The sequence below is a fragment of the Exophiala viscosa genome (assembly GCF_022695815.1).
Source record: "Exophiala viscosa unplaced genomic scaffold EDD37scaffold_4, whole genome shotgun sequence".
Lineage (NCBI taxonomy): Eukaryota > Fungi > Ascomycota > Eurotiomycetes > Chaetothyriales > Herpotrichiellaceae > Exophiala > Exophiala viscosa.
Window position 1 is genome coordinate 659,891 of NW_026944356.1, and position 14,824 is coordinate 674,714.

Consider the following 14,824-nt stretch of genomic DNA (forward strand, 5'->3'; position numbering starts at 1 on the left):
GTCAAAGGCGGCCCAATTACGGCTGAGAAGTCTGGCCTAGGTCGAGACTTCCAGATGGGGTAACTGAGATGTGGCTGAGTGTTTTCTCACAGATCCAATTACAGAGGCAACGGCATGTATTTCCAGTACATGCCTGATTTGGCAAGAGCGCGTAAAATGGCGATGCATCTGAGTCGATGTAAGTTGGAAGTTGTGCTGAGCGCTGTTGGCGGGGTTGGCTGCGAGCGAGGCTCTGCAGGCGCCAAGCCATCGCCCTCTGTCATGAATGACTCGTGGTGGTCTTTGCGGACGAGTCGTTGACTTGAACACTCTCATCATAATGATCTGATTGACTGAAATACGTGCTTTGATGCACTGCATGCCTTTGACATTCTGACAATCGTCGCAACATGATGGTCGGCAAGCCACGCGCAGCTCCCTTTTCACCTCACCCTCCATGAACTTCATCACAACCAAGTACGATTTTGTCCTGGAGCTGCTGGAAGATCTTACCAAGCAAGATCGGCTACTGCCAACAGACCTCATAGTCTGCTCAACCAGGGAGGCTTTCCTACTCGAAGTCGTGTCGGAACTTGATCGTCACAATGCCGAACAGAGAGTATCCACAGAGGGTGCTGAAGGCAGAGATATCGATCAGACTGTCCAGGCCAGCTCGTCGCCCAGAAGTCATATACTTTCTTCACCGAGCCTGTACCTCTTGAATGCAAGCCAATACTGTCGGCTCGTATTTTGTCCATCGATCACAGTTCTTCGGGGTTACCTTTCCGGCTATGTCTCGACTTCAGCACTGCCAATCCCATCAACAGGCCCTAGAGGTCCAGAGGGCAGGCAACTCATAATCCTCAATCTTCTAAGACTACACCATGGAACTTCAGAGTTCACTTTGCAAGGGCTTTCGCAAACTCTTGCAGTAGCCGTCACGGCAGCACATAGGACAAATCGCCTTCTTCTCCTGGTCGAATGCAAGGATATCAACGACCCTTCGGATCCCAATAGTGGTCCGGCATTGTGGTACGCCGAAGTACCGTTGCTCAGTGGGTCAGTCAAGATTGGGGAAGGCGGTGCAAGCTGGGGTCGTCGGACCATTTCCATCATGAGAATCGCGTCAAGGTGGTTTAGGGTCCAGGGAAACAATCACCCGGGCAAATCACACAGACCGGGTAACATGCCTCACGACCCTCCGAGTCTCGAAGATGCAATGCTGCTCTAAAAGACCAGGGAAACCGCAGTTCGCCGTGCATAAGCTTAGCATTAATCATACGATAGCAACTTTCCAAACCAACAGTCCAGGGTATCTTGTATCCAAACCTGCCAACTCCGTCATGGGCATCATGTCACGATATCTGTGCTCACATACTTTGCTCCATCTCAGTAACATACAACTTGATATGCGATTCGAGCTTCAGGTATTCTTCATGTGCAGAATGAACCTCGTTTTCGATGTTGTCTTTCAGGTCGGCCATCTGCGCATTGTTAGCATCAGTTGTCGAGTTCGTTAGACACATGAGCCGACTTACCTTCTTCTCTGTTTGCTCAATTCGGACCCTCCTTCTCTCCATTTCTCGGCCCTTCTCGGCTCTCTCTTCGCGAAGTTGCCGCTGTGTTTCTCGGAGTTCGTCCATCTTGGCTTTGTTGGCTTCATCTCGTTCTTTATGCTTCCGGCGCAGTTCGTCTGTTCGTTCCTCCCACTTCTTGAGCTGTCTTTGAAGAAGTTTCTCGTTCTGCTCGACCTCGCGGACGTTGCTGCCTCGTTCTGCTAAAGCATCTCTGTTCTTTGCAGCTCGTGCTTCTTCTTCGTCCTCCTTTTGCAGCTCGATGGAGATCTCTTCAAGGATCTTCACACACGCCTGCACATCATTTTGCACCACAGTAAAGCTGTCCCCAGATGTTTGGAGTGCGCGTCCCCTGCGCTCGAGAGCGTCGATCTGTGCCTTCTCTCGCGTCAGATTTTCCAACAACTCCGTCAATGTACTCTGCAAAGCTGCAGGACTCTGTAGGACGTATGGTCGCAATTTCTCACTTTCCTGTCGTGCTCGCACCAGTCGCTCGGTCTTCTCCTCCAGAAGTGCTTGTGCACGCGTCTTCTCGGCCTTTGCTCGTTCGAGTTGCTCTGCAACTCTTTCCTGCCCCTTACGCAGTTCCAGCAAGCGGGCCTTCAATTCGTCATTTCGTCGCATCTTTTCCTTGACTGCGACTTCCATGGCTTTCCTATTATGCCTCATTTCTTCCAGTCTTTGTTCTATATCTTCATTCTCGGTGTACAAAGTCTCTATCCTCGCCTTTGTGTTTTCTGCCTTGTTCGAATTCTCATCGATCACGCTCGTATGGGGCTCGCGGAATCGTAGGAAGTTGATGGTGTAGGATAGAATCTTGACGAGGCGATCGTGGGTAGGGCGGAGGAGGTCACTGAAGGAGAAGTCGTTGATGCCGCATTGTTCCATCATCGTCCGCAGTTGAACGAAGAAGCCCATCAGAAGTCTTGTCTCGGTCGGTACTAATTCAGGAAACTCGGTGCAGATATCTTCGGCAGCGGCGCGCATTGCAGGATCTATGGTGTCTCTGGTCGCATTCATGACAAGTCCGCCCAAATGTTCGAACACCATCTGAATGACTTGAGGGTTGGGCTTGAGGAGATCGGATGGCTGGAAACTTATTTGCATATCGGTGATACATGATGCGATGTCTTTATCGGATAATATCATGAAATCGGCAGGGTCTTCTTCCTTCTTCTTGACGCGCCCCTGCTGTTGCTGGGAGGGGCGGTATTGGGAGTTCATGTTGGCGGTAGTGGACAGGCGACAACGTATGATATGGCGACAAACAAGCAGTGCGGCAAGTTGCGATCTTGTGAATAGGATACTGGAGGCATCAGAAATAACATGCGTGTTTGATAAGTCCCCCATTCTTTGTTGACGTGCCTGAGATAGGAATAGTCTACTTTAGTTTCGGGACCCCGCGCCAAGCAACCTCCGACGAGGCTGAGGACTTTCAGCCTTCTGCCGTTGAGCAAAGTCATCATGCTCTGCTACAATTTGTTATTTGGATTTGCTTGAGTCTTGTGCATCTCCGACCAATATCATTCCGCCACGATCGACTTCAAGCCTTTGGCTGAGTAGTACAAAGGTATCTCAACATGGCTTCGGGTAAGTCACTGCGCGAAACTCCCCCCTTCACCTGTTTTTCCCTCAGTATGAGTCAAGGTCTGTCCCGGTGGATGCCCATCGTGTGTCCAAACGAGCAATACTTGAAAGCATGAACAACAAGTTTGCACGACTCCTTGATACGTTTACTGCTTGGTCTTTCTATCAGAGTGCATTATTCTTCTTCAAAAGGGTTCAAGTCTCATCTAACCCGACCTCAAAAACGGCAGCCTCTTTAGAAACGCCGCCTACCACGCCGAAACCGCCCTCGGATCATTTACCGTCAACGAACTTCGATGTGGTGGCCTTCTACAACGATCTGATTCGCGATGATCCCACCATCACACCACCGATCGCCGCTATCGAGTCCCTCATTGAACTTCTCGCCAAAACACGATTAACCACCATCTCCGAGACTCTGGCTCTACTGTCCACCCACTCTCAGAAACTCTTGGCCTCGCAGCGTAATCCAATCCCGTTGTCGGCCGGTACAGACCTCTTCCAGCGATACTTGGTCAGCTCCTTTCAACAGAGGCCCTCCTCGCTGGCCGATTCCGACTTCCACACGCTCCGTGACCACATCCTAAGCAATTCTTCGCTTTTCGTGAAGCGAGCGAATGAGGCGCGACTCAAAATTGCTCACTGCGCGCTTCCCTTCGTCAAGGAGGAATCGACGATCTTCACCTATGGCTATAGCCGGGTCGTGCGAACTCTGCTTACTCACGCAGCTGAGGCCAACCGCTACTTCAACGTTGTCTACGTCCTTCCCTCGAAAGGCCTGTCTGAGACTATTGCAAAGTCCATCGGGGCACTCAACAAACTGGGCATTCCGACTACCACCATATCTTTACAAGCATTGACCTACGCGCTGGCTTCTTTACCTTTTGGATCTCCTCCACCACAATTCATTGTTGGTGCTACGGCTGTATTGGAGAATGGCTCGATCATAACAGAATTGGGCACTCATCAAATTGGGTTGACGGCTAAGGCTTTCTCGATCCCATTACATGTTGCGGTGGAATCGTACAAGTTTGTCCGCAACTTCCCCTTAGGTTACGGACCTCTCGATCTCGCTCGCATGGGTGTGGAGCAGGACATTTTGCAATTTACGACCGACATGGATGGCTCGAAGAATAGTGATCACGAGGAACTCCCTGATGGAAAACAAATGGTGGAGATTACGCCGCCAGAACTCATTGATGCATTGATCACAGAAAATGGCATCCTCACACCCAAAGCAATAAGTGAGGAGTTGATCAAGTTATGGTTTTGAGCACGGTGATCAGGCCTTTGAGGAAGGTTGAATGAAGACAGGCCGAAGCTGCTGCAATATCTCAGGCAGCAGCTTGTGAGCACTACATGAGACAGGAAGTCGCAAAACGACCCAAGACACCGAAGAGATAGTCGCGAATATCTACATTACTGCCGTCCAGGAGACAGGCCTTCGCTACACAGGCAGAGTGCGAAAGGAGAAGATAACGGCGATCGATGCCTCTACCTAGCTACAGTGACGAACAGCGACCACGACAGTGGGCAGGGAGATCCTAATGGCGTGGGAAGATCATTGAGAATGGGAGTCACTTGTGGCAGCCTGCAAATGCAGCCGCGAGATTTCCATACCGTCTATGTGGACGGGCTGGCGAGATGGTCCGCAGCTGAGGCCGCTTCGAGATGCGGCTACAGACGGCAGCAAGTTTCAAAGCAGGGAGATTATCTGTGTTAAGCCCATTATGTATTCGTAGTAAGAGGAGTGAATCGAAAAGGACATGGCCCAATATGATGAAAACGTGACGTCGGCCGAGCCTTACTTGACGATTTTACTTGGCGAATTCGCAGCAGCTTCGCCCGTTCCTGAAAGTGGGCACCTCGTCTTTGACTGCAGCTGCAGCTTGCCTTGCCCTTTGTCGTCTGCCTGCGCATCGTCTTCGAGTACAACCCCCCCAAGAATCCAGCTTCGAATATCTACCCGAACCTTCATCCACCTTTCTTTCACTTTCGTACTCTCGCGTCGAGCCGTCTACTGGAGCAATCGCGATTATTGTCACTCAAGCCACGTCGCATTTGGCTTTCGGACCCCTTCAAAATGGACTTCTCTAATATCTTGTACGTGCGACATGGGGATATCTGGTGGTATCTGGGTCCGAAATACTGATGATGCGCACAGTCGTCTGGTGAACTTGGTTGTGGGTGGTATCATGGTGTTGGGAGGTAAGCTTCCCAGGTCACAGTGCAGCCGCGCGCTGGTTGCTAAACGTCTGCTAATACTCGCGGTACAGGAATCGCTCAATTTTTCCCCATTGGCATGTCAGTCGTCCATCTACACGATCGCGACCGAGATACTAAGACTTGAACAGTCGGAACATCATTGTTGGCATTTACGTGATCATATTTGGCCTTGGTATGAAGAGTCCGATGCAACAGGACATGTTCAAAACACTGACTATCATAAGCTGTTGCTGGTCTTGAACTGCTGCCTCAAGTCCCGCCATATCTACCGAAATACGCAAGCTTCCTGTTCTCTTTCCTCGGGCGAGGTGTCTGTTAGTATACACATACTCTATCTGACATGCGCAACACCTGACAGAGCACTAGTCTATGTTTTCGTCGGATGCATCATCATCGAGAGCAATGTATTGCGGATCATTGCGGGTACCATCGTCGGAGCTGTTGGTCTGGGTTACTGTGCGCTCGAATTCCTGCCTCAAATCGAACCTCCATCCAACATGAGGGACGCCGATGCTGGCTGGGGAGCCGAACAAGTCTGAACGGCTTCCGGCAGATTCTGAGCATCAGAAACAAGGAGTTGGACGGCGAGCATGATTCAATTTGCACCTCGATAGTCCAATTCGAGAGGGGCGCACAGATGGTGGGCATGCGAATCCTTCGTTCAATCGTCAGGAAAGCGTATAGCAACATCGAGAAGAAGGGGAGATGGGCGGAATACTTGAATTCGCCAGTAGTGACTGGTCTCACCTGGTTTCTTGACAAGCAGGATGCCACTCAGTGTATAAAATGTGTAGAGTAATGAGTACAGAACGGCCTTCAAGCAGAACGATCTATTAATCCAAGTCGAAGACCTCCAACACATATCAGGTGATATCACGTGTTTAATTACTAAGGATCACCCATGCTTAAAATCCGGTGACCAATCATGATGGACGTGTTTGACATTACGCTGAACAACTGTGCCTGGCGCGACATTTCGCTCCACCGCGCGCCTTCTCTCTCGATGGGATCCAACCTCTGCCGTCACTTTTATCCTCCTCGTCGTCCTCCCATCACTCTACTTGAGAAAAATTGACTCTTGTTGAGATCAGAACTCACTTAATCCTCCTCAGAGCACCATCTTTGCGACCATCAGTCGCAACCAAGAAAATCGAGGCGTTGATCATTCCTCTATAACGCAACATCTCACACCAAACCGCCGCCCAACCATTTGCTTGTCCTCGGAGATTCCGCTCCAGTCCTGCAGACACACACTCCTGGTCTCTACACCGTCTTTTTTGGAGCAGTGAAGGCCACGAGTTCTCGGATTCTCTATTCCCAAGCTATTTTTGTTCTATTGCCTGAATGGGTCGATCTTTCAGATAACAATTACCGAATCGGCATGTTGGCTGTTCGGAGTCCTATGGACACTCTAAACCATTCTGCCAAGTTGGCCTCGGAGCGCGACAGTCTTATGCGCCAACCATCAGCAGAGGATCTTGACGCTGCTCATCAACTCGTATCATCCGCACTCGGCGAGCGCCACAGATCCCCTCCCACTCATGATGGGCATCTGAGTGACGCGGCCACGGAAAATAGTCGTCAAAGTCAACCCAGTCCAAGACCCAACGCCGATGGGACACATCAATCTGGTGAGCTCCCTGAGGTGAGAGACGATGGCAATGGATTAGGTCAAGTATGCAGGTATGTTCCAAGAAATTATGGCTGATGCTATAGGATGCTTCCTAGATGACATCCAATCGTCTAGCCATCAGACATGGGCGCTCGCTGACCATCTACATAGTAACTGCGGCACGACAAAAACACCGCTATGGAGACGATCGCCGACAGGCACTACCATTTGCAATGCATGTGGGCTGTATCTTAAGACGAGGAATGCACCAAGACCGACGACCTTCAAGCGCCCCAACTCAGCAGCGTCTGGTGAGAGTCCGCGTCATCAACGAGCTACAACCTCACCTGTAGCAACAAGTGCACCAACATCGCAAGGTCAACCCGGCGCTATTCCCTACCGAGTCCCCGAACACACGCCAGGTTCCTGTCCTGGTGGTGGAAACTGTAACGGCGCTGGGGGTGCCGATGGCTGTTCAGGATGCCCAGCATACAACAACAGAGTCGCAAGATCTACCAATGCCACGGCTCTATCCAGCAACCCCCCGCAGAACGATGTAGAGAATGCAACTCCAGTCAAAGCAGCCGCTCCACCAACACTCTCAAGCGCTGCGCCAGAGTCTCAACCGTCGCCGGGCAATGTCTCTCTGGTCGTTGCATGCAAGAACTGTGGCACCACCGTCACTCCTCTCTGGCGGCGGGATGAGCAAGGGCATCCGATTTGCAACGCTTGCGGTTTGTACCACAAGTTGCACGGCTCGCACCGACCTGTACAGATGAAGAAATCTACCATCAAGAGGCGGAAACGCGTGGTCCCAGCATACCCCGATGCACCCAAAGCTGATCAAGGCACTTCACAAACCAACGTCTCGGTCTCGCCTGAACCTGTCTCTCCCACGCAAGACACTCAGCAAGAGTCCAGTGACAATGCCCCTCCAGCCAAGAGGAGGCGGCCGCCTCCAGAAGTGGATTACACCGGCTATGTGCCCGAGCCTACCAACGGCGATGCGAAAGCAAGCATACCAAGGTCTATTGATGACTACACCGTCCAAGCACAATTAGCTGCTGCCGCTGCAGAAGGAATGCAGCTCGATCCTGCCTTGACAGATGCGGGGCGTCCACGACAAGAAGGAGACACGGCAGAAGGCGAACAAACCGGGGCTCCAGCGAACGCAGAAGAAGACCAAGAAGGATTCCGAACTGAACGGCGGACACAACTGATGCGCGAGGCCGAAGTCATGAGGGCGGCATTACGTGCGAAAGAACGCGAAATCGATGAACTAACATGACGACATCGGTAGACGAGAATGATGATTTGCGTGGGAGCAGCCTTCCATCGAACCTGAACTGATTTGAAATTGAGTAATCGCAGCAAGGCGCTGGGGGATCGTGTCGCACTATTGACAGCGTGCATATGTCGGAAAAAGTGTTCCCACTTGGTTGCAGAGCCAGTTGTGGCTGGGTCAAGAAACTTTGTGATGGGACGAGCAGGACAGGACTGGCATTCTCTTGCCGATCGAGGGCTTCCTCTATGTGAAAGGCATCCACTCGATACTACTATGCAGAGCCTCATTGAGCACAGGTCGCATGCTGATGGCATGTTCCATATCGTTCCGCGAACCACAGATAGATGTCTCACAACGCAGGACGATATTGGACCTACAAGAATAGATATCATGCCTCGACCCTTCATATTCTTTCCCCTACGCTCGTAGCCCAATTGTTGAGGTACTTTCATGTTCCCCCCCAGTCGAGTTACTGTATCCGTAGTGCCAGATGTTATTGCAAAAGATGGCCACCATCTAGGTAGCCTTTATAACGGATGTTGTGGTATCGACATAAGCCCTAGACAGGGTATATTATCAAGGCCTTGGAGCAGTGAACCTCAGCAAAGATTGCTCCACAGTTCTCGGGCTGGATGTCATGTACTTGTGGCGGCGCGGCGTGTCTGCCACAACGCTTACCGCTAACGATATGCCGAATGGAGACTGAGATCCTCACACGGGCTACCTAGGTATGAATTGTACTGCAAGGGACGACACAGAGTCATTGATGCCACTTTACAAGCAATATCTTATTGTTGCAAACTAGACTTTGGGGGAAGACTAATACCAAGATCCAACAAGGCTGCTTCTCTTGAGGCCGTTGTGTGATGATCTTTTTCTATGATCTGACCGTTTCTCATGACTCATGTGAACTTCCCAAGCCTTTTGCTTGCGGATCGTTCGAAGTTCTTTTTTGTCCCTTGAACTTCTGGGTAACCATATGCTGCCGAACGCTAATGCTGGGGTATCATTTATGCAAACCCACGCTATACAGAAACACCTCACCAAGATAGACAATTGTCCCTTGTCACTAGTAACCACATTTGTACTCCATGTATGCATCATGCTCGTAATGTTGACTTTGGTCTCTCGGCCATCGACATCAACCTCGGACTTGGTGCCTCGGCTGTCTGTGGTCTGTTGGTGACGAGGTTGAGAGACGTCCTAGTCTGTGTTTTGGTCGATGGTTTCGTAGCACGAGCAACATACTTCGCATTGACAGTTTCATCGTCAAGGGTAATGGACGAGGTTTGGATAGTGGCTTGTTCAGTCTGAAGTGACGGAGTGTCGGATGATACTTCGGTTTCTTGGGTGCTTGGGGGTGTTTCTGCGCTCGGAGAGTCGATAGGGAGACGAGGGGAGAATTCGTCGTCTGGGCTTGGAAGAGGATGTGCACGTCTCCTCATGCTCTTCCTCCTATCGGCTCGTTTGCTTGATCGGATAGGCTCTCCGTCATCGTCCAATGATCTTTTGGAGCTCGAGCTTCGTTGTGAAGAAGTCACAGAAGGGCTTCTGGCGCGGTATTTGTCATTCAAATGATCCAGGTTGATTCCTGCCTCCTTCTTGCTCTCCTGGAGGAAGTCCTGGATGATTTCGGATGACAGGTCAGACCTGCTATTGCGGATACCTCTCGACGTGAGGTAGGACATCGGCACTGATGGTAGAGGGCTTGATATGCCATTGCGAGGAATGTCTTGTGGTTTGAGAAGAGGGCTGCTGCGGCTTGCAGGTGTTGAACCATCTCGGCTTCGGGCTGAGTCGTAGTGTGCTCGCGTGACCTCATCTCCACCATAGCAGATGTGTAGAGGAGTGGTAGGCGTAGGAATTTCTCGGTGCTCGTTTGTGTAGGTGATCGAATCACGATCAAAGTTCTTGATGGTCGGAAGATGAACCGTGACGTCCTGGTCAAAGACCTGACAGAAGGCTACCAATTCGGGCTCTCCGCCGTAGGTACCACTGCGTGACATGAGAGATAGGTATTCTTCAAACGCGTCTTCTGGCTCCTGCCGAATGGCCATTGTAGCGGAACGAAGGGTTCGACGTTGTTGCACGTCATCTTTGTGGACATAATGTTCGAATAGTGGTCGGTAGGTCCGCATGTGGTCAATGATGCTTGCACGTATTTCGGGGTGATTTGCCGGAGTGCCGTAGAGTTGATCAGAGAGGGATGCAAAGAGACAGTTGCCTGTGACAGAGTCAATGGTATGTACACGTTATTAGTATTGTAGCCTTACCATCACCTGCTATCTGCTTCTGATACATGCCCATCTTGACCAATCCAGGCCATACGGCCTTGGGCTTGCGGACCATGCTTGGAAGCTGCGTTGAGTATGCATGGTCAGCCATGATCCAGACAAATCCATTGACCAGAGCATTTGGAGGATATAAGGAGGAGGAGAGGCCCCAAGGCAGTTCAGAAAGACATGACAGGGCCGCAGGATAGGAAGACGACAGCTGGACAGATGTGGTGTTCGCCTTCTCCTTTTGTCCTTGCAAAGGCAGGGGCTTTTTGATGATATAACAGGCACGTATAGTGTCACTGGCTGCGGAGTTTGCAGCCCAAAAGCAGCCCCAAGCGTGACCCTTTAGGCGTCATGCACGCCGAACAAAGGGCGGAACAGGGCAAAGAGAAGGTCGGGCGGAGGAATGCTTACCTCTATCTTTTGCCCGACTGCGCTCCCTCAATAAGCAGCGATAAGCGATATCGATAAGCTTCGGCACGTGATCTACAACCAAAAGAGCACGAAAAAGGATGTCGTTATCGGAGATCTTTGATAATGAGAAGTGGAAAGAAATTCAAGGTGTTGTGAGAAGAATTACAAGTCTGGGATTCAGACAATAATAGGTGCACTTTTCAAAAACAAATACACCGCTTTACACAAGTCAATTGTTCTGCCGGCCCTCAATAGAGCAGTGTTCATCTGCCTATTGTATCTCCTCACGCGGCTGGGAGACTGGCAGACTGCCTTATTCACCTGACACAGAATCAGGAGTACCTGAACGAGAGATCATGGGAGTACTGCCTGGCATGATCATAATGGTTTCACCTTGACCACTAAATACATCTCTTCTCACATCTCTAAAGGGTTTCGTGATCCCACAACCTATCTGACCCTATGTCTTGCCCTGCACTGCGATGTCCTCCAGGAGTGCAAAGCATGATATTGGCCTGAGAAGCACCTGTATGAACTGATGATTGCGTACTTTTGGACAGAGAGACACACATTTTATGGAGACATATCCTCCACATGGACATTCTGATGATGAGTGATTTCACTTTCAGCTCAATTGTCGGTCATACACTGTGGGTCAGCCAGAGCTTTCCTGGCTTGTACCTACCATACCGATCCCGGTCAAAGCAAAGGTGTGAGCACTGTCTAAGTCAATGAGCACACCGGCTATAGTTTCGCACTTTGCTTCGACTCTGGTTTGAGGTCGTTATGCACCTCGTGAAGTGGCCGTCTTTAAGCCTCGGAGAGGAATCAGCCATGTCGGCGTAAGTCCATTGATATGTCTTGAAGGGAGCGGCAGCTTCGTAGTTGTTGATATCGAAAGTTGCAGACTGGTTCTGTTCAATATCAGACGGAGTCCATCTTCCTGAACGCCGACCCAATGCCTGCTACAGGGAAGAATTGAGAGTGAAGTGATAATACCCACTGCTTAAGGTGCCTCTGTGATCCTGGGGGCGCTTTGCTGAAATGCAGACTTTCAACCCCAATACCTCTGCAGCTGGCAGCGACAAACGCTTGTGGTCTCCCAGTCTAGCCATTGTACGACAAAACAAGGAGTGTTGCTAAACCCGCGAGACCGAAGCCAACGAAGAAAGTTAACTGTGTCCGAGAATGGGATTCGATGATAGAAAGCATGCGCTCATCTCAAGCAAATTACATTATTCGACTGTGTGCCAGCAGATTATCATCGGGCTGCAACTCCCAGCGTTGTGGCTGAAGACCATCCCTGGGCGAATTTTCAACAGGGAGCCCAAAGACGGCCACAAGTCCAGCATAACAAGCGCCACCTGTATCGCTTCAGTCCCAAAACGAGGTTGAAGTTGTTGCGCTGTTCATGGATGCCTTTCCATTGTTCAGGAACCAGAATCATTTTGTATCGGGCGCACGCGAGTGCCGTTTTCGCGCTCCATTGACGAGTTTCAGACGACCTCGTTAGTCATTGCAAGTGCTCCATCGGGTCGATCTTCACGGCGTGCAACGTCCTGCTCGTGAGGTTGCTGATACTACCTCATGTCTGGGCTCGGTCCAAACGCCATAAGTGCAAAGCAGGTTGCATTAGTCGCAGGGCACCTCGACCTCAGCCAGCACTCTGCTTGAATTAGGTTCGAACAAAATGACCCCGAGCAGCACAGAGAGCAATAAATCAGTCAATGTACTCCAGGTCAAGCCTACCTCGTGAAAGCCGGAGGGATCGATGTCCTGTCATTTCCTCATCGTGAGATTGCGTCCTCGTTCTGTACCCGTTTGAACTGAGAGTCTCGCCCACAAAAGCTGTTTGGTTTAGATTGAACAATCATCATTCGTCATCGCCCTCCACCTTTTCCCAGCCACACAGAGCAGGGCATGCAAGCAATAATTTTCCGGATGAACAAGCGTGGCGCTCAGCCTGATATTTGCCTCAAAGACTATTCACTCACAGCGAAAGGCTGCCAGTCTTGGGGAGATGCACTGCTGTCGACCGTTTGTGACTCGCCTATCGAGAGATTACCGACAGGAACGAACAGCATGCCCGCTACGCCCCGAGAGCGCCGCTGACGGTCAAAATGCTCCGGTGCAACGCCACAACCGACGAGCTACTTGGATAGTACACGCTCTTACGAGTATGAGGTCCAGGGTTCTTGACAGTAAATCTCAGCACGATGTTTCGAATGTGTTGTAGTTATTATGGGTAGCCCTGTATAATTGAAGTGCCATCCGGCAGGCTGGGATATGCTGGCGTGGCAGGTGGTGCCGATGTCATTGTTCGTTGTAACCGAAATAGATCAGCACTCCCTCGAACAGGATTGTCGAGTTTAAGACATGTGCTGAGAAGGGACAAGATCGATACATGACTGGGTCTCAGGATCATGTACCCTGGGTATCGCCAAAAGGGAGTGTCCTATCCGTCAGGACCTGGAAGTCGACTCGAAACGTGGAGCAAGATGACTCGGCCACGGGTACCTGGACAAGCTATCTCAAGTCCGTCGAGCCTAGGACGGAACAGGTTGATAAACAGTCTACCGGATCTGCATGTGCTTGTGGACGTCATTATGAGGAGACACTGATTAAGCCTCAAGGTCAACCGTCATGGACACAAAGAGCTGTGCGGACAAGAGTGATCCCCCGCGCATCTTTGCATGTCACTTGGCCGGGCTTTTTCTCCTTCATATGCAGTATTCCGTACGTTTAACGAGGGTCTGCGGTGCCCATTGTTGCTTGCGGCCACCCTATGGCCGGCGTGGTACTTGTGCCTTGTCAAGGTACTGCTGTGTTCCTTGCATTTCAGACGCTGGTTAAGCTCCGCTCGATATGACGCTTGTGCAGTCGCGTGTACACCCATGCAGAAGGATTCGCAGTATGATTCCCTGCCTCCTGCAGCTGGCACCTCAGTCGTAAACCCTTTTTGCGTCGGATCAGTAGCAGGAAGTTCGGGACGGAGAAGAAAGAAGCTAAAAGTGTGATGATCGGTGATGATCTTAGCCAACTGGAGAGGAGCCAGCTCTAAGTAAGGGAGCGACCGAAGGAGAAAATCCGCATCCTCGAATTCGGACTGGCTAGTTCCAAGAGGACGCCATGATTGGGATGATATTGCCAGACAGGTGGCGGGTGACCAATATGCGTGCAGCCACAGCTGTTGTGAATCTCTGATCGTGTCCCTCGTGCAATCATGCATGGTTCTGCTGATGGACAATCTTCTTTCGGGTTACCTTGGCTCTTGTGAAATCTGTGATCCCAACTGCCAGTGTTGCTGGCTCCAGAGTCCAGCAGCGCCCACAACTGAGTGGCTTGCTGCTAAGCACCGCAAAAAAACCCTCGCCTGTACTTGGGGGATCCAGTTGGTCCACCGGCACTGGGCACTTGAACAATAACAGTTTAAGCCCCTTCTTAGCACCCCCCGTCTACTCTTCTTGGGGTCTTCTTTCTTTCGCCATCACCCGCCCTGGGCCTGCCGCTCGCCTCTTGGTTTCGACATCATCTTTACTGCGTCACTCGCTGCACCACCACCACCACCACCCTTCAAGCAACAGAGCCCGTCAAAACCGCTTGCTTCGAATTCGCTTCCATCACATTTTTGCCTTCTTGGTTGTTCACTCTCATTGAACAAGTTATCTGCATCCAGAAGGTCACTGTACCAATCCTCCGATACATTGCAGTTACTAGCCGACGCTCATTCCAGCCTTGTTCCACGTGCACCCTTGGATACCCCATAACTCCCGTCATCGAGACGTCTGTCAGACCCTTGAGAGCCACCGACTACGCAGCGCATTGTGTCCGTCTGCAAAACAACAAGCACAGCACTCTTTTGCCCTGC

The 14,824-nt window shown here is 51.0% G+C and overlaps 6 protein-coding genes across 6 annotated transcripts; 4 read left to right on the forward strand and 2 right to left on the reverse strand.

The window, feature by feature from the left end:
* Positions 1-343: 343 nt before the first annotated feature.
* EDD37DRAFT_364504 (uncharacterized protein) lies at positions 344-1,280 on the forward strand. Its single transcript, XM_062811909.1, has one exon. It carries the CDS (start codon positions 437-439, stop codon positions 1,208-1,210), a length of 774 nt encoding a protein of 257 aa, XP_062670739.1. The 5' UTR covers positions 344-436; the 3' UTR covers positions 1,211-1,280.
* Positions 1,281-1,349: 69 nt separating this feature from the next.
* Positions 1,350-2,777, reverse strand: EDD37DRAFT_563748 (kinetochore protein nuf2; the record flags this gene model as incomplete). The annotated part of the gene is made up of 2 exons (XM_062813974.1): positions 1,350-1,463; positions 1,518-2,777. 2 exons carry the CDS (start codon positions 2,775-2,777, stop codon positions 1,350-1,352), a joined length of 1,374 nt encoding a protein of 457 aa, XP_062670740.1.
* A 261-nt stretch (positions 2,778-3,038) lies between these two features.
* EDD37DRAFT_364674 (translation initiation factor eIF-2B alpha subunit) lies at positions 3,039-4,659 on the forward strand. The gene has a single exon (XM_062811911.1). The coding sequence runs from the start codon at positions 3,253-3,255 to the stop codon at positions 4,411-4,413; it is 1,161 nt and encodes a 386-aa protein (XP_062670741.1). The 5' UTR covers positions 3,039-3,252; the 3' UTR covers positions 4,414-4,659.
* A 564-nt stretch (positions 4,660-5,223) lies between these two features.
* On the forward strand, positions 5,224-5,905 carry EDD37DRAFT_649189 (Golgi apparatus membrane protein TVP15; the record flags this gene model as incomplete). The annotated part of the gene is made up of 6 exons (XM_062818109.1): positions 5,224-5,243; positions 5,305-5,348; positions 5,417-5,444; positions 5,495-5,538; positions 5,591-5,680; positions 5,733-5,905. 6 exons carry the CDS (start codon positions 5,224-5,226, stop codon positions 5,903-5,905), a joined length of 399 nt encoding a protein of 132 aa, XP_062670742.1.
* A 287-nt stretch (positions 5,906-6,192) lies between these two features.
* EDD37DRAFT_686333 (GATA-binding protein) lies at positions 6,193-8,665 on the forward strand. The gene is made up of 3 exons (XM_062819911.1): positions 6,193-6,281; positions 6,765-7,049; positions 7,150-8,665. The coding sequence occupies exons 1-3, from the start codon at positions 6,268-6,270 to the stop codon at positions 8,264-8,266; spliced, it is 1,416 nt and encodes a 471-aa protein (XP_062670743.1). The 5' UTR covers positions 6,193-6,267; the 3' UTR covers positions 8,267-8,665.
* A 674-nt stretch (positions 8,666-9,339) lies between these two features.
* EDD37DRAFT_364655 (uncharacterized protein) lies at positions 9,340-11,021 on the reverse strand. Its single transcript, XM_062811910.1, has 2 exons — positions 10,537-11,021; positions 9,340-10,487 (listed from the first exon to the last, which is right to left on the reverse strand). The coding sequence occupies exons 1-2, from the start codon at positions 10,646-10,648 to the stop codon at positions 9,364-9,366; spliced, it is 1,236 nt and encodes a 411-aa protein (XP_062670744.1). The 5' UTR covers positions 10,649-11,021; the 3' UTR covers positions 9,340-9,363.
* Between the last annotated feature and the right edge of the window lie 3,803 nt (positions 11,022-14,824).